The 22,157-nt window shown below is 34.5% G+C and overlaps 3 protein-coding genes and 1 long non-coding RNA gene across 8 annotated transcripts; 3 read left to right on the top strand and 1 right to left on the bottom strand.

Annotated features, from left to right (window-relative positions):
- Positions 1–1,662: 1,662 nt before the first annotated feature.
- LOC120214684 lies at positions 1,663–3,546 on the bottom strand. The gene is made up of 3 exons (XR_005524895.1): positions 3,419–3,546; positions 3,138–3,253; positions 1,663–1,830 (listed from the first exon to the last, which is right to left on the bottom strand). It is a non-coding gene; the product is annotated as an uncharacterized LOC120214684 (long non-coding RNA).
- A 1,234-nt stretch (positions 3,547–4,780) lies between these two features.
- On the top strand, positions 4,781–21,258 carry LOC120214676 (protein RTF1 homolog). Of its 5 annotated transcripts, XM_039212510.1 has the most exons (3): positions 4,781–4,920; positions 5,649–7,660; positions 21,247–21,258. In XM_039212510.1, exon 2 carries the CDS (start codon positions 5,693–5,695, stop codon positions 7,655–7,657), a length of 1,965 nt encoding a protein of 654 aa, XP_039068441.1. In that variant the 5' UTR covers positions 4,781–4,920; positions 5,649–5,692; the 3' UTR covers positions 7,658–7,660; positions 21,247–21,258. The 5 variants fall into 5 exon arrangements, with proteins under 5 accessions (XP_039068441.1, XP_039068440.1, XP_039068442.1 ...); XM_039212509.1 differs by lacking the exon at positions 21,247–21,258 and having other exon boundaries at positions 5,649–7,813; XM_039212511.1 differs by lacking the exon at positions 21,247–21,258 and having other exon boundaries at positions 4,787–4,920; positions 5,652–7,813.
- Positions 8,271–9,191, top strand: LOC120214677 (dof zinc finger protein DOF1.4-like). Its single transcript, XM_039212514.1, has one exon. The coding sequence runs from the start codon at positions 8,322–8,324 to the stop codon at positions 8,793–8,795; it is 474 nt and encodes a 157-aa protein (XP_039068445.1). The 5' UTR covers positions 8,271–8,321; the 3' UTR covers positions 8,796–9,191.
- LOC120214682 (TIR-only protein-like) lies at positions 20,448–21,184 on the top strand. The gene is made up of 2 exons (XM_039212515.1): positions 20,448–20,938; positions 21,100–21,184. Exons 1-2 carry the CDS (start codon positions 20,448–20,450, stop codon positions 21,182–21,184), a joined length of 576 nt encoding a protein of 191 aa, XP_039068446.1.
- Positions 21,259–22,157: the final 899 nt, after the last annotated feature.

Consider the following 22,157-nt stretch of genomic DNA (forward strand, 5'->3'; position numbering starts at 1 on the left):
AAATACCCTGGAAGAACAATGAATTGACCAATCGACAAGCATTAGTTCTGGGAACTATTCATCTAAGAGTTGTCCGATAATCCGATCAATTGACATAGAATGTAAATGTCATGAACCTTCATTTCTTCCTTATCAGCTCAAGTCACATTCTGAATAACTGATGATTATGTCAGTTATTGAACTCTTCCAATAGTGATTCTGAATTTCGATATTCTATCGGTATACTGAAGATCCGTGTTCCTCTACTTGTTAAGATTATCCAATATCTTTGAATAATATCTGTAAATTCTGCTGTGTTCCCTACTCACATGAATATTTTATCTGATTTTCGATTTAAATTCTGATCTGATACTTGACATGGATTCTAATATGATATCTGACATGGATTCTGATATGATACTTGACTTGGATTCTAATCTCATACATGACCTGGATTTTGATATGATACTTGTCATGAATTATGTTTTGATTTTTGATATATCCGTTTATGGATGGAACATGTTTTATTTGGGGGGTATTGTTGGAGGAAGTATATCTGGAGGCTCCTCGGCCGTGTGCTCAGGGCCTTACTGGACGTGACAGGGTTGTATGGTTCTGGGGAACCTACACATTTTGTACGTGACGGATGGGGGTATATATATATATGTTTTAAAAGAATATGTATCTTTTTACTATTTTTACGGAAACACACTAGATAACCTATTTTGATCTCCTGAACTCAGTCATCTGAAATATTTCTCTGAACTGAAAGCTCATTGTCCGTTACCACATGAAATATCAGTAAGATCTAAGCTCAACATAAAAATCTGTAAATGTTCGAAACCAATAAGAAAATATATGTTTATTTGTATATGCACGTTCTCCAGCATCATCTGGCAGTTCTGTATTACTGAGCTTTCCGAAGCTCATTCTGTAACTCATCTTTTCAGGCTAAAAGAATTGTACCAGTGCAACTATCGACTTTAGTAAGGGAGATCTTCTGGTGTTGCTTACAGAGTACGGTACATGTGATTAGGGGGTATGTAATTGTATTTTGTTTTATATATGAGTCTGGAAACTTGTTTTATTTATAAACACTGATAAGTCATTTTTTGAGCTTACAAGTTTTAAGAAAAGTTTTAAATTTTCCGCTATTTTTACGGTGGGTCACTCCGGTCACTCCAATGGTCTAATGTGACACTCCAGATCGATCGGGTTACTCGCATCGGTCTGAGAGGGTTATAATTTTTTACTTTAATTAAGTTAATCTTATTGTTATAAATTTATATTTCACAAAAATTTTAATCTAAAGTACAATGGTTTATTTCTATAAGTATGCAAAATTAAATTTATAAATAATGTGGATAATTTATGTTGATTGTGCACTTATATTTATTGAAAATATACTTCTACTATATTTACATTGGAAACAATAAATATCGATATAATACTATATCTATCGACAATCAAAATACATAAATTATACCATATAACGTTAAAACAATAATATTATAAAAATATATAATTAATCATTCACCGCATTAAAACAATAATATCATCCAACCATAATAAGACAATAATATTATAACTCTTGATTACATTAAATATTGTAACAATCCAACATCATTCTCTAAGAGAGTCTTATTACATCAAATATAATAAAAAAAACAATGTAGCTCTTGATTTAAGACGTCTGATGCAGTTCCATACTTTCCATTTATGGAGGAGTTACGGATACAATCCTTTCTAATTGGAGATATTAAAAATAAAAATGGTTGCACGAACTAACTTACCTCAGTAGTTAAAGTAATCTTTGTTGTTCTTAGAGGTCACGGATTCGAGCACCAACGACTACAACAAGGTGATTGAACGTTCAATGTCAAATGGTTGAGAGTATTTAGAACATATAATTTTTTGTAATCACCTTAGCTTAATCAAAAAAATATAGAATAAAGAGAGAACAAACTAAGAATCAATACCAAATATTTCAGTAAAAAAATTATAAAAAATCAATCAAACTTTTGATTAAATAAAACAAATTCAAAACATGACAACAATGAATATGTATAGCTTTTAGTAATTCTACAATTCAACCTAATAATTACCGATGCATATATTAACTCTCTTAATACTAAGAAACACCTGAAAATTTTGATCATTTTTGTCTTGGATATATATATATATCTAACATAATAGTTTGCTGATATTCATTCTTGAATCAACACAATAAAACAAAAACAACATCAAAAAAGCAAGACCAAAATTTTCTCATATTTTCTCTTTTGTGAAGATAAAGAAGAAAATCAATTAGAATTAATTTACATTTACAACTTATCTAACATATAAACAACCAATCACAACTTATCTGATATTGTAACAATTTAATGTAATAACCCAACCTACTGTTATCTAAGCCACTAGAATCAACTAGGATGACTTAATCAATATGGACATTCACCTAAACACAATCCTTAGCAACTCTAACTTCCCACAATCAACATTTTTGCGTTCTTTTAACCAAATAACATATGTTAAAGAATAACGTAAATTTCTCCATAAACAGTAAGCACGTATTCAACAATTTCTTCATCTGTCTTTACTTTTATTTTGTAAAATTCTTTCCCATATAAAGGCAATTAAAAAATAAAGGATGATCATAACATGAAAATCCGAATTGTAGAACTACTGAATTTTCAGCATGCAATAAATAAAACACTGAGAAATAATCAACTCTGAATGATCAAGTAAAACAGGGTATCATATGTCCACAAACACAATAGTCCCAAGTTGTTATACTCTATAGTTTTTCTAACTTAATTTATAACATATGATTGTCTTTATAACTCTGAATAACATATGATTGTTGAGAGAAAATTCATTTTCCTCACTCATTTTAGTTTTTCTCTTATGAGAACCCTATTCTTTTGGGTTCCTCCATTGTCGGAGGAAAAGCTTGCTTATACATTTCTTTAAATCCTACATTATCAAGGTTGGTGTAGGCATCAGATTCAGTCCAAACATATCAAAATTTATCATCAATTGGATAAACCCAAAACATACCCAGATCGAAAAACCAATCAAATGGCTTGAATTTGAACAAGATTCAAAATAAGAAAACATAAAGCTGAAGAACAAAAGGGAGAAGAAGTGAGAATTACCTTGGCAGCATTGAAAGCTTCTTCCGATTTTTGAAGCTAATGCATTACTTGAAGCATAAATATGCATAGTGAAATCGATAAATCCGAAATGTAGTAAAATCGATAAATCTGCATATCTATTTCAACAAGTAATTTAGGATTATCTTTAACTATAAAATCGAAGCTATTAGTAAAAATCGATGGTGAGAAAAAGGTAACAGAAATGATAATGGGATGCTTTCTGCATAACTATTTGAAGCATGCATCTGAAATTACATAAGGGTAATAAATACTGTTATTACCTGAGAAGATGAATAGTCGCCTGAGCAGTCGTCGCCGACGAGAGGGAGACGGTGCTATTTGGTCGGATGATTTTGAGCATCAAAAACTTTCGAAGTTAAAATTGAACGTTGTAAAACAACTTACCCATTTTCAGTCGGTAAGTTGTTTTACGGAAAACAAAGGTCTTCATTTTCTTTGACCATAAAACGTTGACCTTTGAGTTTTCCTTCAGCCCAACACGGGAACACTAGGAAAATAATTTCCTTCAACAATAACAATAATTTCTCTAATTACTAAAATAACTTAATTTATATAATTAAATAAAAGAATTTACATTAAAACTTGACTCAAAATTTAAATAAGATAAACTCTTCCTAAACTCATATTTAAATTAAAGAAATATATTTTTCGAAATAAAATTAAGGGTAAGTTACAAAATTTTCATTGAATTTTACTATCTCCGATTTTATTCAGTCTACTTTCAATTTTTTTTATTTTTTCATTGAACTTTACAGATTAAATCATTGTGCTCACTCTGTCGTTAAATTTAAACGACATGATGACGTGTTTTTTATATTATTTAATATAAATATTGAAAAATATAAAGGGTAAATTACACCGATTCTCACTGAACTTTACTGTATCTCCTATTTTGCTTACCCAGCTATAAAATAAAAACATAAGGTGATCAAATGCTACCTGCGGCCACCGTCGGCCGCTATAGATAGTGGTCGTTCAGTCCCAAATTTCATGGGTCGCTTCACCTCGACACATTGAGTCCAAATCCAACCTTATTTTTGTCAGAACTTACTCCAAAGTCCACGAATTGGAGATTGAAAATGAGGAAGTCGAAATGTTTCAGTCGAGATTCATGGATTTTGAGACATTTTACGGTGAAACAACCACTAGATTCGTACTCAGTGGTCAAGACAAACAGACCTCTGAATTTTGAGACCGAACAATCACCATCAACGACGATCGACGGTGGCTGACAGTGGCATTCGACCACCTTCTTTTTTTTTTTATAGTTGGATGAGCAAAATAGTAGATAAAATAAAATTCAGTGAAGAATAGTGTAATTGACAATTAAATAATAAAAAATGACACGTCATCACACTATTAGAGAATTCACGACAGATGAGTGAAAACGATTCAGTCTTTAAAGTTAAGTAAACAAAATAAAAAAAATGAAAGTACTGTAAATAAAATAGGATATAACGTAAAATTCAATGAGAAATAGTGTAATTTACCCTAAAATTAATAAAAAAATTGTCTTCCATAAATTAAAACATTTCCTATAACACAACGAGTTTTCCTAAATAGGCCGAAAATATAGTTCAGAATTGGATTTAAAAAGCAATAAAGAACCATTGGCTTGTAATAAATGGGTCGATAACTAAAATCCCAAATCCAACCCAGCTTGTTCTTAACCTTCTTCCCTACTTATCCTTCGATTTCTCTCTAATTTGAGACTCAGATAAAAAAATTCGCGACGAAACGATAAGCTTTTCGCGATACCCAGGTTAGTCTTTGTTTCTCTTCATTCGTTCGCCCTCTTTGTTTCCAGGGTATATTCATATCTCCGACGTTAAGGCAGTGCCGTTTCGTTGGCGCCGGTGCCATATCTGTTTCTTTCACATTTTTGTTTTGTTTTGAAATTCGTGTTATCCGATTTTCGCCCCAAATTTTAAAAATTAAAATAATGGTGTTGCATGCAGGGAATGGGAAAAATTGGTTTTTCCAGTCTATCTAGGTTAGATTTTAGATCGTAGTAAGTGGTTTTATGGAATCGTTGCTTTATCATTATTCTGCTATGATGTTTATTATTTGATTATGTGATTTATAAATGATAATGGTAAAAGAGCTGAAGAAGGAAGCTAGATGAGCAAGTTAAGGACCTGAGGTTTCAAAAGTACACCTCTTGAGTTGTTAAGTATATTTCAATTGAAATTGTTTTACAGTTAAAAATGTCACTAATTATTATACCATATACGAGTTTATAGGGTGTACGAAAACCCTGCTATATGGGTTATGTGCTTGCTTTGTATATGTTTTAATAGAGTATCTCATCATAATTCCTTTGTAGATGTGTAACGGAATTTGCTTTGTATATGTATTTAATGAATGTTCAAACTGGTTTTTGGTATTCCCTTCATCTGCTTGTGTGTGTACGAGCCAATGCATTCGTGTGTGTGTGTTTGTGTGATGAATGTTCAAACTGGTTTCGTACAACTTATTAATTGGTTTCAGAAGTGGAACAAGCTTTCACAGCGTAGAAGGGTGTCCGGGTGATCATGGCAGACTTAGAAAATTTGCTTCTTGAGGCAGCGGGAAGAACAGGTACTGGAGGGAGAAACCAACACTCTCATCCACCGTCAAGAAGGCGACGTGAGGGTTCATATTCAGATGGGGGAAGTGACTCTAGGGATGATGATTCAGATGATGATCATGGATATGCAAATAGAAAACCATCCGGGTCTCAAGTTCCATTGAAGAAGAGGCTGGACACTGCTGAAAGAGATGATGATCAGGGCAGTCAGGAAGAAGGCGATTACGGTGATGCTGGTTCTGGCCGTGAACGTGATAGCAGTGATGAATCTGATGTTGGTGATGATCTTTACAAGAATGAGGAAGACAGGCGACAGCTGGCACAATTGACTGAACTGGAGAGAGAAATGATTCTGTCTGAACGTGCAGATAAGAGAGGTGATAAGAAATTTACTGAAAAGATTAGATCGAAGCGGGAAAATGATAGGCCTAGCCGATCACGGAGAGAGACCCCACCTCTTCCTTCTTCTCGTGGAGTGCGGTCATCGGCTAGATCTGCAGATAGAGCTGCTGCTAAGGATGATGCCCTGAATGAGTTGAGAGCAAAACGACTGAAGCAGCAAGACCCAGAGGCACATCGTAAGTTGAGAGATGCATCTAAAGGCAGTTCTGGTGGCCGAGGATCATCACCAGTCAAGCGGAAACCCTTCATTGCATCAAGTCTAAGTAGCTCTAGTCAGAGTGAGAGTGAAAGTAGGTCCAACAGTGAAGACGAAGGGTCAACTGGAGATGGTGGAATGGCTGATAGTGAGGATGAGAGGGGCACATGGGGACCAGATGGACCAACATTTAATGATATTAAGGAAATTACTATCAGAAGGTCTAAACTTGCAAAATGGTTTATGGAGCCATTTTTTGAGGAGTTGATTGTGGGTTGTTTTGTTAGAGTTGGTATTGGAAGGTCGAAAAGTGGCCCTATCTACAGGCTCTGCATGGTCAGAAATGTTGATGCCACAGATCCCAATCGGACATACAAATTAGAGAACAAGATGACATATAAGTACTTGAATGTTGTTTGGGGAAATGAAAGTTCTGCTGCCAGGTGGCAGATGGCTATGATTTCAGACTCCCCGCCACAAGAGGAGGAGTTTAGACAATTGATTAGGGAGGTGGAGCGAAGTGGGGGCCGGATGCCGAGCAAGCAAGATGTATTGGAAAAGAAGGAAGCATTACAGAAGGCCAAAACTTTTGTCTACTCTGCGGCTACTGTAAAGCAGATGTTGCAGGAGAAAAAATCCTCTTCATCTAGACCGTTGAACATTGCGGCAGAGAAGGACCGATTGAGAAGGGACCTGGAAATTGCACAAGGCAGGCATGACGAGGCAGAGATTGAGAGGATTAAGAAGAGACTGCAGCATCTGGAGGCTTCCCGGCAGTCACAAGAGAAAGATTCCAAGGCTATTAGGTTGACTGAGATGAACCGAAAGAACAGAGTTGAGAATTTCAAAAATGCATCAGGTTTGAAACCCATAAACACTGGTTTAAAAGCAGGAGAGGCTGGCTATGATCCATTTTCAAGGAGGTGGACTAGATCAAGGAATTACTATAATGCAAAGGCTCCTGGAGGAGATGCAGCGGCGCCAGTTAATGGTGGCACAAATGGCAATGATGCAGGTGCTGCTGCTGCAGAGGTTGGCAGGGCAGCCACAGCAGCTGCCTTGCAGGAAGCTGCTGGCGCAGGGAAATTGATTGACACAAGTGCCCCCGTTGATGAGGGAACAGAGTCTAACATGCTGCACAACTTTGAGCTTCCAATCTCATTGGAAGCTCTTCGGAAGTTTGGTGGTCACGAGGGTGCTGTGGCAGGATTCATGGCCAGGAAACAAAAGATAGAAGCAACTGTTGGATGCCGAGTCCCCGAGAATGATGGGAGGAGACACGCCCTTACCTTGACGGTTAGTGACTACAAGAGAAGAAGAGGGCTTCTTTAGAAAGTAATAATTTATATTTTCCTATTTGTGCTCTTCTTGAAGAGGGAAGTTCGACTGTTGGTGGCACAGTGTTTGCTTATTGTTTTAATTGTTTTCTGGGTGTATGAGTATGTTGTTTTCGGTTCATAAAATAATGGTTTGACTACTTGCAGCTGATATCTAAGTTCTGAAGTTTCTTTTGATATGCAGAATATAACAGTTTATACCTAAATAAAAAAGAGGAAAATGGAAGTGATATAGGATATGATACGTTTAATCCATAAGTTTGTTTGTCATTAGTCCTTGTATTATACACAAACTGTGTGTTTAGTATCTGAATTTTATTATGGATGTCAATTTTAGTCTTGTATTTTTTAAATTTGAAATTTTAGTTATAATTCAAACAATTCCAGGATTTAACGTAATTTTCTTATATTCATAGCTTAACTAGTTCACTCAACTTATTATAGCAGAGTATGAGCTCTACGTGTGCCCTTTACAGCACATCCAATCACTCCACTGTCAACGGTCCAGGTAACTCCACGTTTCATCCAACCCCACCCATTTAAGTAATTCCGTTCTCTTCCCATGCTTCTATATATCATTAACCGCTTATCAAAATTCAAAAGCAACCCGTAGCTTCCCTTACAATACAAAAATCATGTAATTATATATATATATATATATGTATGAAATTACAAATTTGTTCCCTTTAGATCATGGTATTGTGGCCATGGTTGGAGCCACAAGATCCATAATGAAGAAGCAACAGCAACAGCAAGAACCGGAGCCATTGAAGTGTCCGTGGTGTGATTCCACCAATACAAAGTTTTGTTATTACAACAACTACACGAAGTCACAGCCTAGGCATTTCTGCAAGGCTTGTAAGAGGCATTGGACCCAAGGTGGCGCTCTCTGCAACGTTCCAGTCGGCGGAGGCCTCAAGAACAAACAGCTGAAGACATCGAATGCCCGCAAAACCACCACTGCCATGCCAATTCAATGGCGGCGGCAGCAGCAAGGAGCTTCCGGTACCATCTTCATTGCAGCAGAATCCTCTCGATTGCAGCTACAGGGAGGTGTTCTCTTTCCCGAGTTTGGATTCGTTCGACACGACCACGTCTTTGATATCGACCTCGTTTCAACCACCGAGCACTGATGACTACACTGGAGAACCGATGAAGGATCCGAGTGGCAATGTTTCACGGACATGGCAAGTGCCTGTTGCTAGTAATGGCATGGACATGGCAAATGTGTGGAATTTGGATGATGTTGATGCACTTGTCTCAACTGACATCAACATATCATGGGATGATGATGATTCTGAGATCAAATCATGATTTTTTGTTTCAGATTCACCTGATCTCCAGGTTCTAGTTGTACATCTTTTGTACACTTTACATACTAGTTTTTCTCTTATGGGGGATATGTCATGTATGTGAGATGGGGGTCACTTTCCAGCTATGCCGAGCAAACTGGATGTGATGGAAGTTTCTTGTGGATATGCATATGTCTGAGTACATGATGTGGGGCCACTTCTTGAGAAATCATTCCTTTTACTTTGTCCGCTTGTAAAGTGGTATTTTCTTGTTCTATTGCTATAAATAATACCATAAATTAAGAGAAAATTATACAGAAGTAGAGAGTATTTTAAATTCTAAATTCTTAGATATATATAGTTGTGCAAATATAATAATCGTAATTAAATAAAATTATATTATTCCACGAGAAATTTAGTTATTCCATTTTTTCTTTTAATTCAATTCTTTATCAAACAAATGATATCCTATACTTTTAATCTAAATTAAACAAAATTCAAATCATGGAACTTTAACATCATACCTATAATAAACAGTATGGTATGTTTTAGTTCAAACATTATCCAGAGCATCATGTGGGATATTGGGGCCACAGTTTCCTGATTTGTTTTATAGCACCGCCTTCCTTGAATTCAATTCCATTCTCCAATCCGACTATATCAATCACTTTCAAATATTTTTAGAGTCGAATTCAAACATGATACACAATACTGGATATCAATTGATGTATTTCTACAATTCTGCACAGGGTCTCTTTAAGAGGGGTTTCGAAACCTACATTTTAAAATATTTGACCGTTGGCATGGAGGTTTCGATACCTTTGACTATTTTTGCATTCTGTCATAGGTGTTTCGAAATCAGACCCAAAATTGCGTGTTTCACTTTTTAAAAACTTAAAAACTTTGAATTATTTTTGCAATGTTTGAACAAATTCAATTGAGTCCAAAACACATTTTGCTCTTATTTGTTATATCAAAATATAGGTTCAACAAAAGGGAATGAAGATGTTGGTGGTGAAGGCAATGGATATATTGGCGGTGAAGGCAATGATGATGCCGATGGAGGTCGTGGTCTTGGTGGTTTTTTGGCAACCACTTCTTTATCTTTCAACAACTTGGAAGGTTGCATCTCTGGTGGTGGTGATGGCAGTGCTGCATTTGGTGAGAGCTTTGTTTTATCACTAGCATTGTTTGAATTAGAAAGCGGAACATCTAATTTAGCATTTCGAAAGCTGAAATCTCCGGTTTCATCAACAATTAATGCTTTTCTCACCGGAAAATTCCCCATTACTTCTTTCTTTTGTTTCTCATTGGTAACTTCTTTTGGTTCGAAGAGCTAGGAACATGGACTCGAACCTTGGGAAGCATATTTAACGGGAGCTGCTTCACATCGTCAGGGTTCAGTTTTTCTGTGGCTTGAACCCTGATCGGCAACATAGCAGATGATGAGGATTTTGGTGAACCATTCGCCCTCTCGGGAAGTACTGAAGTTGGTGTCACAGGAGAAGGGCAACTTGAGCTGTTATCCGAATAAGATTTCCTTCAAGAGCTTTCCGAACGTTTTCGCCTTCAAACTGAACTCCTTGTTCTCATCATCTTCATCGGTCATATCGAATTTCTCTCTCGCTATCATAATCAATCCATTGAGTGTTTCCACAGCAATTTCAACTGCCAAAGTCAAAATGTAAGAACACTATATAGTCATCACCAACATGGAAGAACAACGTCCGGAAATTTTACTGCATACCGAGTTTATAAACTTTTTTGCATTTTTCATTGTCATTCTCATATATATCATATTTGTATTTGTAGAAAACAGACTGTGTAGAAAACAGACTGTAGAAAACAAACAAGTCTGTTATTTTTATTCTTGTGTACATTCATTCAGCAGAACATATTACATATTTATATACAAATTATGCCTCTAAACTAGGAAACTCTAAGAAAGGAAACTAATCCTAGGAGATGTAATCCCTTGAAATAAGGGATTGAAAAACAGAAAATAATTACAGAATCTCTTAACTTAAGGGATTGACAACTCATTTCTATAATTCCTACACTCCCCCTCAAACTTGTGTATATATGTTGTATATACCCAGTTTGAATGACATCTTATCAAAAGTCACTCGTAGAAGGGCTTTGGTGAAGATATCTGCCAGCTGTTTCTTCGTCGGAATGTACTGTAGTTTTGCAACTCCATTGTTGACCTTCTCGTAAATAAAATGTCTGTCTATCTCAATGTGTTTCATTCTATCATGCTGCACTGAGTTTTTTGCTATACTCATAGTGATTGACTGTCACTAAAAATCTCAAAATTCTTCTTTTCATCTAAGTCCAGTTCTGTGAGCAGTCTTTTAATCCACATTCCTTCACATATTCCGAGAGCCATTGCTGTAAACTCTGACTCAACACTACTTCGAGAGACAACAACTTGTTTCTTACTTCTCCAAGTCACCAAATTACCCCAAACGTAGGTACAGTAGCCACTAACTGACCTTCTATCAGTTAATTCACCTCCCCAGCTTGCATCCGTATAAACATTTACTGTTCTGTCTTGATTTTTTCTAAATATAAGTCCAGCTCCTGGGGTAAATTTCAAGAACCTTAAAATTCTGTTAACAACTTCCAAATGTTCTTCTCGAGGATCACTCATATGTTGGCTGACAATGCTCACTGAGTATGCAATATCAGGCCTGGTCAGTGAAAGGTAGATTAACTTCCCAACTAACCTTTGGTAGGTTTCCTTGTTTACTGGATTTCCAGTCCTTTCCTTGCAAAATTTCAAGCCTGGCTCCATTGGAGTTTCAACTAGTTTGCAGTCGAGCATCCCAGTTTCTGCAAGAAGATCCAAAACATACTTTACGCTGGTTTATGACCAGCCCTTCCTCGGACCTTGCAACTTCCATACTCAGGAAATACCTCATACTCCCTAAATCCTTGGTTTCAAACTCCTTTGCAAGATTCATCTTTAGTTTTTCTATTTCTTCTATATCACTACCAGTTATAATTATATCATCTACACATAGACAATTAGGAGGGTTATCTTACCACTCGGTGTAATTTTTCTGAATAATGTGTGATCCGCTTGGCTTTGTTTGAAACCATTCTGTGTCATAGCCTTAGCAAATCGATCAAACCAAGCCCTGGGAGACTGTTTTAAGCCATATAAGGATTTATTAAGCTTGCACACAGTTTTCTTAGTGACCTTTCATTCTAATCCGGGGGGGGGACCTCCATGTATACCTCTTATTCAAGGTTCCCATTCAGAAAAGCATTCTTTATGTCCAGCTGATGCAATTTCCAGTCCATGTTAACAACTACTGATAACAATATTCTGATGGTATTCAATTTTGCAACCAGTGCAAAAGTCTCCTGGTAGTCGATGCCATAGGACTGAGAAAAACCTTTAGCAACCAGCCTTGCCTTGTATCTTTCCACACTCCCATCCGAATGATATTTGACTGTGAATATCCACCTATATCCAGCATCTCTCTTCCCTTTTGGAAAATCTGTCAAACTCCATGTCTTATTCTTTTGCAACGCTTTTATCTCTTCTTCCACAACCTTTTTCCGCTCAGGAGATTGAAATGCTTCTGTCACATTTCTTGGGATTTTCACAATGTTAATGCTGGCAGTGAAGGCCCTGAAATTATACTGTAATTTCCCATATGCAACATACTTATTTATGGGATGAGCAGTGCATTTTCTTACCCCCTTCCTAATAGCAATAGGAAAGTCATCAAGATCAACAGTAGTAGCCTTTTGGTAACCATCATTACCTTCTGTTTCAGCTGCAACAGGATCTGAATCTGGTTCTTGGCAAATGCTAGGCTGATTGATTTCTTCAGCAACATCTTTCCTTCTTCTTGAGTAAACACTGAGTTGTTTCGGTTGGGGAGTTATGGTTTCAGGGTCATTGTTAGGTGCATTTTTGGTAGTGGTGGAAGGTGTTTTGCACGGACTAGAGTGCTGAGATAAGGAGGAAGGCAATTCATCAGAGTTATTTAGGTTATTCCCATCACCCTCCCTAGGAACTGGGACAGTGCTAGCCGGCTTTGAAGAGACAGTAATAGGTAAGGAAAGGATAGGCTGTAAAGAAATATCGGTTTGAACAGTTTGAAATTTCTTGTAACTAATAGGCTGTAAAGAAATATCGGTTTGAACAGGCTGAAATTCTTTGTAACTCTCCCCCTGAATTACTGTTCCTGAAAAATAAGGTTGGTTTTCAAAAAATGTAACATCAAAGGAGACATATGTCTTTTTTGTGGAAGGTGAGTAACACTTGTAACCCTTCTGACTCGAAGAATAGCCTAAGAACACACACTTTATGGACCTAGGATCTAATTTCCCTCTATTGTGGATATGAACAAAGGTTGTACACCCAAATACCCAAGGAGAAAGACTTGAGTTTAAATGTTTAAAATGGAGATACAGCTGAAACAGAACCTTAGTAGGAATTTTGAAATCTAAGGTCTTACTTGACATTCTATTGATGAGGTAAGTGGTTGTAAGAAGAGCATTCCCCCAAAGATACTTAGGAGCATTAGCAGCAAACATAAGAGACCTAGTAACCTCTAGAAGATGTCTATTTTTCCTTTCTGCTACCCCATTTTGTTGAGGTGTGTTGACACAAGAAGTAAGGTAAACAATGCCTTTTTCCTTAAAGAAATACCCAAGGGTTTTATTCAAATACTCACTCCCATTGTCACTCCTTAGAATTTTGATTTTTGTGTCAAATTGGGTTTCAACTTTTTGATAAAAACTTTTAAAGAGAGACTCAACCTCAGTTTTTTCTCTCATTAAGAAAACTCATGTTGTCCTAAAGTAATCATCTATAAAAGACACAAACCACTTATACCCAGAAATACTTTTGACAGGAGAAGGGCCCCAAATGTCACTATGGATGATGGAAAAAGGTGTTGTTGGTTCAAATTTTGCTGGAATATATGGTTTTCTGGTGTGTTTGGCCATTTGACAAATTTCACAGGAAAACAAAGATGAATCTTTATTAATGAATAAGTTCAGTAACATTTTGGAAAGATAGAACAAATTAGGATGACCTAATCTAGAGTGCCATAACATAATTTTATTGGTATTGAGATCAGAAGATAAAATTGGTTTCCTAAGAGCACTGGATAAGGCATGATTATGAGATGCTTTACCTCCAGGGTGTACAATCCTTTGCCCAGCCTAGCACTGCCAATCACCCTCTTCGAGCCCCGTGCCTGAAAAATGCAACCACCAGTACCAAACACAACATTACAACCAAAATCTTTAATTAATTTGCTGACTGACAACAGATTGCATGCAAGTCTAGGAACATAGAGGATATTATGAAGTAGTAGATTTTTGTTTAATGTAACATAACCACTCCCTTTGACTGTAGTGAGAGAGCCATCTGCTATTTTGATAGAAGCTGGTAAGCTGCTTTCACTATATTCTTCCAAGAGATCAATATTTCTTGTCATATGATCTGATGCACCCGAGTCTATTATCCATTGTACCGAGGAAGCATATGGATTATTTCCATCATTAGTAGTATAAGTCACATTTATAGGCTTGGCTGTCATACTGCTCAAAATCTGCTGCAGTTCCTCTATCTGTTTCTTGCTAAAACTGCTTGAGGAATCATCTTGAGAGGCAATATGAGGCTCCTTTTGAAACCTGAACCGTGTGGGCTGCCAATCGGCTGGTTTTCCGTACAGCTTCCAACATTGATCTATCATATGGTCTGGCTTCTTACAATGTTCACACCAAAGGTGATTTTTCCTCTATTGCTTTGAAAATTTGAAATTTGAAATCTGAAAATTAGATTGAGAGGGGCTGGTCTGGGAAGTGATTTCGGATGCTGAGGGATCCGGATTAGCCATAAAAAATAGAGTTGAATAGGAATTGATTTAAAGAGAAGCAGAAATCGGATTGATCGCTCTAACGTGATACCATGTAGAAAACAGACGATGTAGAAAACAGAATGTAAAAAACAGACAAGTTTGTTATTTTTATTCTTGTGTACATTCAGTAGAACATATTACATATTTATATACAAATTATGCCTCTAAACTAGGAAACTCTAAGAAAAGAAACTAATCCTAGGAGATGTAATCCCTTGAAATAAGGGATTAAAAACAAAAAAATTACAGAATCTCTTAACTTAAGGGATTAACAACTCATCTCTATAATTCCTACAGTATTTGTATATCCACTCATCACTCATCTTCGACGTGTCTCCAAAGCCATGCAATGCCTTGCAAAAGTATACCAGCACCTGTTTGAGTCATTTCATGGAACAGTTAGAATAGGATCAATCAAAACACTCCATATGGTACAGAACAAAGAGGAGGTTTTCGGGTTTCTACCCTTGAATGTGGTTGGGGGCAATCCATCATGTCAGAGTCGTTTATCGGAATGATAGGCAGCAGTTGGAAGATGTTAATCTGAGTTCGTGGTTGTGCGGTAGTTGTTATGGATGTCGATGTTTGCAGAATTCGTGATAACTGTCCATGGCTTGTTGATTCTGGTATTGGATTAATTAAAGTGGTGCTTGAATTCATTGAAGTGGGCCAGGATTCCATACGGTACTTCCTTGTTGCAGTATTCAATGGAAATGAATTAAACAATGTGGGTGCTGTGCAAGGTGTTCGAAATATCAAATTGGTGAGTGGAGGGATGGGTTAGTGGTGGCACCTCGCTTTGAGGGGAAGCAGATTACGCGTTCCTGTGTCCTTTTCTTAGGGGAAGCAGATTATTGTTAATTCTTTGGTTAGTATACTGGGTATGTCGTGTGTGAGTTGCACTGCCAATGTTGATGCTTAAGTGATTTTTTTTATTGATACTTATTTGGTGTACTTTTTTTCTCTATTTAATAATAAAGAGGTTTTTTAACGAGGTCTATATTATATTTCGTTTTGTATGTGTACTTTTTAATACGATACAAAACACCCCTTTTAAAGAAAACTTCAAAATAAATAGAGATGTAAATCGCATGCACTCTTCTACCAAAAAAAAAAAAAGCAGAGAACAAATAAGAAAACGAAAGCAAGAAAGGAAGAAGATCCAAATAATTACCTGGGGAAGTTTGATCGGTAATTTCCGAACAAACAACATCGGTGAAAATCCACAGAAAGAGTACGGCTACGGCATGTTCAACTACAAACTCCGACCAAAGAGAAAACTGTCCAGGTCTTTCAAAACGAAACACACTGAAAGGTAAAAATATACATGCAGAAACAAAGAAGATGAAGCAATAAAACGTATTTCTTTCTAAGATATAACGACAAATTAATCAAAAAATAAATAAATAAAATAAAGATAGAACAAGATTTCAGGACAAAACAAAACCCACACTGGGGCCGCTGTTCATGTTCTGGAAGCCAGGATAGAACAGCAACAAGAGCCGGGTTATTTATGGAAACCAGCTCCTCATGTTGTTCAAACCCTTCGGCTTTGTTGTGTTTGTTTGTTCATCTGTCTGTGTTTCATTACAATCTCATGGTTTGGTGTTTTAGGGTTAGCCTTTTCAATTTGCAAACCACTTAACGGAAAGTGGATGATGGGTTTGAATTGGATGGTACGTAGGTTTCTGTTCTTGATTTTTTACTAAATTTGATTTAATTTTCATCGGTTTGAACAGGCTGTGATTGTTCGTTGATTCCCCGGTTTCTTCATTAGTTCTTTAATATTTCCAAGTTGATAAAATATAGGATAAATTTTCTATTTGGTGTTCCATATATGATTGTGTTTCTATTTTGATCATCTAATTATAATTTTTAAAATTTTGCCTAATCTACATTTCTTTACTATTTTAGTACCATGTCGCCAATTTTGATCATTGATTAAATGAAATTTATGTGGCATAGTATAATAATAGTTTTAGTTCCAAAAACTTATATATTTTATCAAATTATGCCTAATTCACTATTTTTTTAATATCTAAAAGTTTTATCAATTTTGTTTCTCATTATATTTTGAAACGATTTTTAATTTTTTAATTATTTATTTATCATTTCAATAATAATATTTTTTGGATTAATATAAGATAATTACAAGGCTGTTCGAACATGAGATCTCAAGGAATAACAATAATTCTTTTACCACCGAAGTCGCTTGTTTCGTGCAATAATAATGTTTAAATATTGATAATTCATTTAATTATTTGAATTATGATTAATTTAATAGAATGTGTAAGTTTTGGGGCTACAACTGTTATTATATTATACCACATCACCATTTTCGTTGAGTCGACACCGTATATAATGACGGGGAACCAAAGTAGAAACAAAACGCAGCATCATGTATGGTTTTTGAAAGAAGAGTTAAGTGACTAAATAAAAACATTAGAGTAAATGAGGTACCAAATAAAAATTCAATTTAACACTTTAAATGTTATATCAAATAATGAACAAACTTTTTTTTCTTTATTATTTGAGCAAATATGAAAAAGTTAGGATCTTCTTTAAGCAAATTCGAAAAAATAGACATTTATTCGATTGTTTTAAAAATTTAAATTTGTATTTGAATCGATCCGAAAATGTTAAACATTTATTTGACCATTGAAATGCCAAGCCCCTATGTAAATCCCTAAAACGTTAGGTTCGCATTTAATAAATTTAATATATAAATAAATATGTCTCATTTGAATCTGAAAATATGACTATAGTCACAAAATAGTCATACCCGTACATATAATATGCCTTCAATTCAACACTTTTGACCTAATGAGGTATTTATCTAACAAAGAAATCAAACAATTCAATATATAATTTTAATTTAATATCTTTTTATAAAGATAATGTTGTTCAATTTAGGATATATTATTATTAAAAGATTTAATCTCGTAATCTATTAAAAATAATTTATTATATTTAAAAAATAATAAATATTATATTTAATTATGATTAAATCTACCGTTGCTTTTTTTTGATGATATAACACATTTCACCATTCTTATGGACACAAAGATTATAAAAGAAATTCAACACTTCAACGTAATAAACAGAAGATATCCATTCGCATTATGCCCGGCGTTCGCTTTAATTATTTATAGGAAATTGTATTCTTTATTCTCTAAATTTGATAACATTTTTAATTTAGTCCCTAACATATTTTATCTACAATAATCCTAAACTTGGTGATTTCTCTAATTTTAATTGTTTTAATGGTGTGGAATTTTGAGACCGTGACACTAAATCATTAAAATGATCGACAATTCTAAATTCATGTATTAATGTTAAAAAAACATTCCGATATCAAATTATAATTATTATTATTATTTTCCAAGCACGACGATTTAAATTTGTAGGTTATTTTATAATTTACCAAATCTTGGAGCTCGAGCATTCGTGTAATAGCGAAGAAATGTTACAACCTTAAACTATTCAAATACGACTGTGTGACAGTGTGAGTCATGGGCCAATTGATTTGTATTTTCGTACCAAATTGTAATTTTAATATCCATCTTTGGGCACTGACATGAATCCCCCACTTTGTGGGCCCTATTATCATTTCAATGTTTTCTAGTCAATATTTCATACTGAACTGATCTTTGGTTTCATTCACAAACTCTCAATTTTTATTCCTCTTTTTATATAACTAAAATGTGTCGATTTTCTACGTAGTTTGTAATTAGTTGTGTGATAATACATGTGTGATTATAAAATATGATTAATGTACGATCAAAATGAGTAAATTAAGTCCTAATAAGTTAGTTAACTTAATGGGATAAAATTTTAATTTTTTAAGTAAAATTAAAATTTTGAATTTAATATTGTAAATGAAATTAATTAAATTGTAATAGGACTATGCAATACTCATTGATTAATCAATAAGATACCTTTAACTAAAAAAGCAAATTAAGCAATGTTCTTGAGATTATATAGTTTCAATTGAACTCGGTGAAATCAGGGATGGGCATGGAACTTTAGTCTGGATTGATCTTATATGGTCACTCCTTTTTTCTTCGAAAATCTAGGTTTAGGTCGAGTCGTGTTTCTTGGAAGATAAGATTGATTTGACTTCGGGTGAAAAATTTTCAACCCGAGATAATAAATTTTTATGAATAATTATAATAAAACTCACCTCTCTATATTTTTCAATTAGATTTCTATATTACCAAACAAAAATAAGAATATATATATATATGTTGGGATACACTTACACTGTGTAAAACTTTTTTAGTTTTACATCTTTTTAGAATTGATGAATTGAGGAAAATCAAAGGTTGAGATTAATTCTTTTTTAATGAATATCTTCTCATTTTTTATATCCTAAAACAATATAAAACTATTTTTTTTACAAAAAATATATGAAAGAAAACGGAAGTTAATATTTGATTTAGATAGAGGTGTAAGAATTAAGGTTGAATAAACAACCGTATGTTTATATTTATATTTGTTTGTTTATTTTTAAAGATTTTTGTGTCCGTTTAAACTTTTAATATCGTGTTCGTTTATTTATTTTTGAAAGTATTCATGTTCGTTTTTTTTTATTCGTAAATATGCTCGTTTAATATTCGCAAACATGTTCATTTATATGTTCACGAATATGTTCATTTAGTGTTCACAAACATGTTTGTTTATCATTCTTTTATATTTTCAATTTTTAGTTTTACCCTTTCATTTTATAAAGCTAAAGAAAAATGATAAAATGACACAATTAGTGCTTAAACTCCTTAAAATTCATAGTTTAAATTTTAACTTTTATCATGTGTTCAATTTAGTCCATACTTCACAAATATTTAAACTGTAAAAGAATTAAAAGGAAAAGAGAACCGGATACACAAGTTTAAACTGTAAAAGAATTAAAAGGAAAAATGAACTGAATACACGAGTTTGTTCATGAACATAAATAAATGAGCTCATAAACGAGTTTGTTCATAAACATAAACGAACCGAACACATCTATGTTTGGTGTTCTTTCGTTTATTAAATGAAAATAAAAAAAATTATTCATACTTGTTTATTTAGCTTAATAAACGAACACTATATAAACAGTTCACCGAATGCTCTGTTAATTTACACCCCTAGATTCAGATTAATTGATTAATGAATCATTGAATTAGATACTAATAATTATAAAAGAAATATAAAAAAATGAAAAGAGAAGAATATTTCAAATGTTCAGTTTTGGTCCAATTAGTTATAAATATTTAGTATTATCGGAGAGACTGCTTCAAAATTAAATATAAAAATATATGTAGACATTAAACGTGTTTGAAGGATTTTACATACTACATAGGCCAAAAAGCATAGAGGAGTCAAGCTACCAAGCCTTTCTGCTTCCTAATTTTCTTGTATTTTTGTTTTCTGTGTCAAACAAAATTCCCAAGAAGATTATAAAATTCATAGCTTGAAAATCAAAGTGTTCACAAAACAATCAAATTTTAATATATATATATATATATATAGGCATAGACATAACCCACAAGCTGTATTTTCTCAAACAACAACACATCACTCTTTGTTTTAAGCTTTCTCTAAGGAAGGGAAAAAAAACATCATGCAGCAACGTTGTGCTTCATCTGCCAAGAACCTGTGCCGCAAAATACTTCTACCCGAAGGCGCTATCCGAGCGACCAGGCCGCCCCTCTGCGATATCTTCATCAACCATCGAGGGACCGACACGAAAAGGACCATTGCCGGGTTGTTGCACGACCATTTATTAAGGCTGGGGCTAAGGCCTTTCCTCGACAGCATGAACATGAAGCCCGGCGACAAGCTGTTCGGGAAGATTGACCCCGCAATAAGGAGCTGTAAGCTGGGCGTGGCCATCTTTTCACCCAATTATTGTGATTCTTACTTTTGCCTACACGAGCTTGCGTTGATGATGGAGAGCAAGAAAAGGGTTATACCGGTGTTCTGTGATGTGAAACCATCGCAGCTTCAGGTTGCTGATTACGGGACTCATTCCACCGACCAATTGCGGAGATTTGATCGGGCGCTTGAGGAGGTTAAATACACCGTTGGCATTGCATTTGATACTTTACTAGGGTATGAAATAGCTTCTAATGCTTAAAATACAGTCTGAAAATTGAAAAATTGTTCTTTAGTCCCTCTAAAATTGAAAAAAAAATATAAGTGAATGATGGTAAAATTGCATTTGGACCCAAAAAAAATTTGTAATTGCCTTTTTTACGCTTCTGGATATGTAGGGACTGGTCGGCTTTCTTAAATGCTGCAGCCGACGCTGTTAATAAGAACTTGGTGGAATTGGAAGCTGAGAATTCAAGTAAATAGGCTACATATATCGTGGAAGGTCGTCAACAAAAATGAAGATAGTTCTTTAATTGTTAAAGGAGTTAAATTTCAGCCTTAGTTAATATTTTATTATTTTCTCTCAAAAAATTAATCATTTTTGGTGGGGAAATCTCCAAATAAGCTGTGAAATTCTTTTGATTTGTTACAATTCTTCAGGGATACGAATGAATATTCTTTTGTAATAAGGTCATAAATGCAATAAAATTACATTTTTTTTTTGAAAAAAAAATACTTGTTCTTTGTTCGAAGCTGATGCAGGTAGGGGCAGGGCAGGAAATTTCGATGATGAATTCTGGGTTGATACCCAGAAATTTAATTTTTTATATATAAAGTGTAATGGGAATTTATTTTCCTGCTAGAAAATTTCCAGGAGATTCTCCAACTGTAGCTTTATAGAGGTAGAGGAGAGAGGAAGGAGAAAAATCAAAAGCCTATTCTATTTAGGTCAAATCTGATTTTGGTCCCTGAAATATGTTTTGGTCTCTCTATTTTAATTTTACATAATACATTTTCTTTACTTCTATATTTTTGTTAACTAGTCCAAATAAGTAATACTATTAATTATTTCCATTAAAATGATGAGACGAGCTGTTTTAAAAGGAAGACATTATAAAAAGATCAATATGTTAGAATGTGGAGCTGGGAAAAGGGGTGAACAGTATCAAAATTTAGAGTAAATTATCAATAATCAATTGGTTTAGCGGGATGAAACACTAGATCCCTTAAATAAGGTTAGAAATTCGAATTTTAATAATTAGTAATGAAATAAATTAGGTTAGGATGATCATTTTTAACTCTATTATACCTAATCCATATTAATAAATCAACGTGAAACCTTCCAATGTGAAAGTCATCATGCAAAACGTTTGACCATTAAATGTTTGACTAGCCATCATGCAAATCTACCCAAAACTAAACCTGATATGCGTAAAACCTTCCAATGTGAAAGCCA

Source organism: Hibiscus syriacus, unplaced genomic scaffold, assembly GCF_006381635.1.
Source record: "Hibiscus syriacus cultivar Baekdansim isolate YM2019G1 unplaced genomic scaffold, ASM638163v2 tig00110085_pilon, whole genome shotgun sequence".
NCBI lineage: Eukaryota > Viridiplantae > Streptophyta > Magnoliopsida > Malvales > Malvaceae > Hibiscus > Hibiscus syriacus.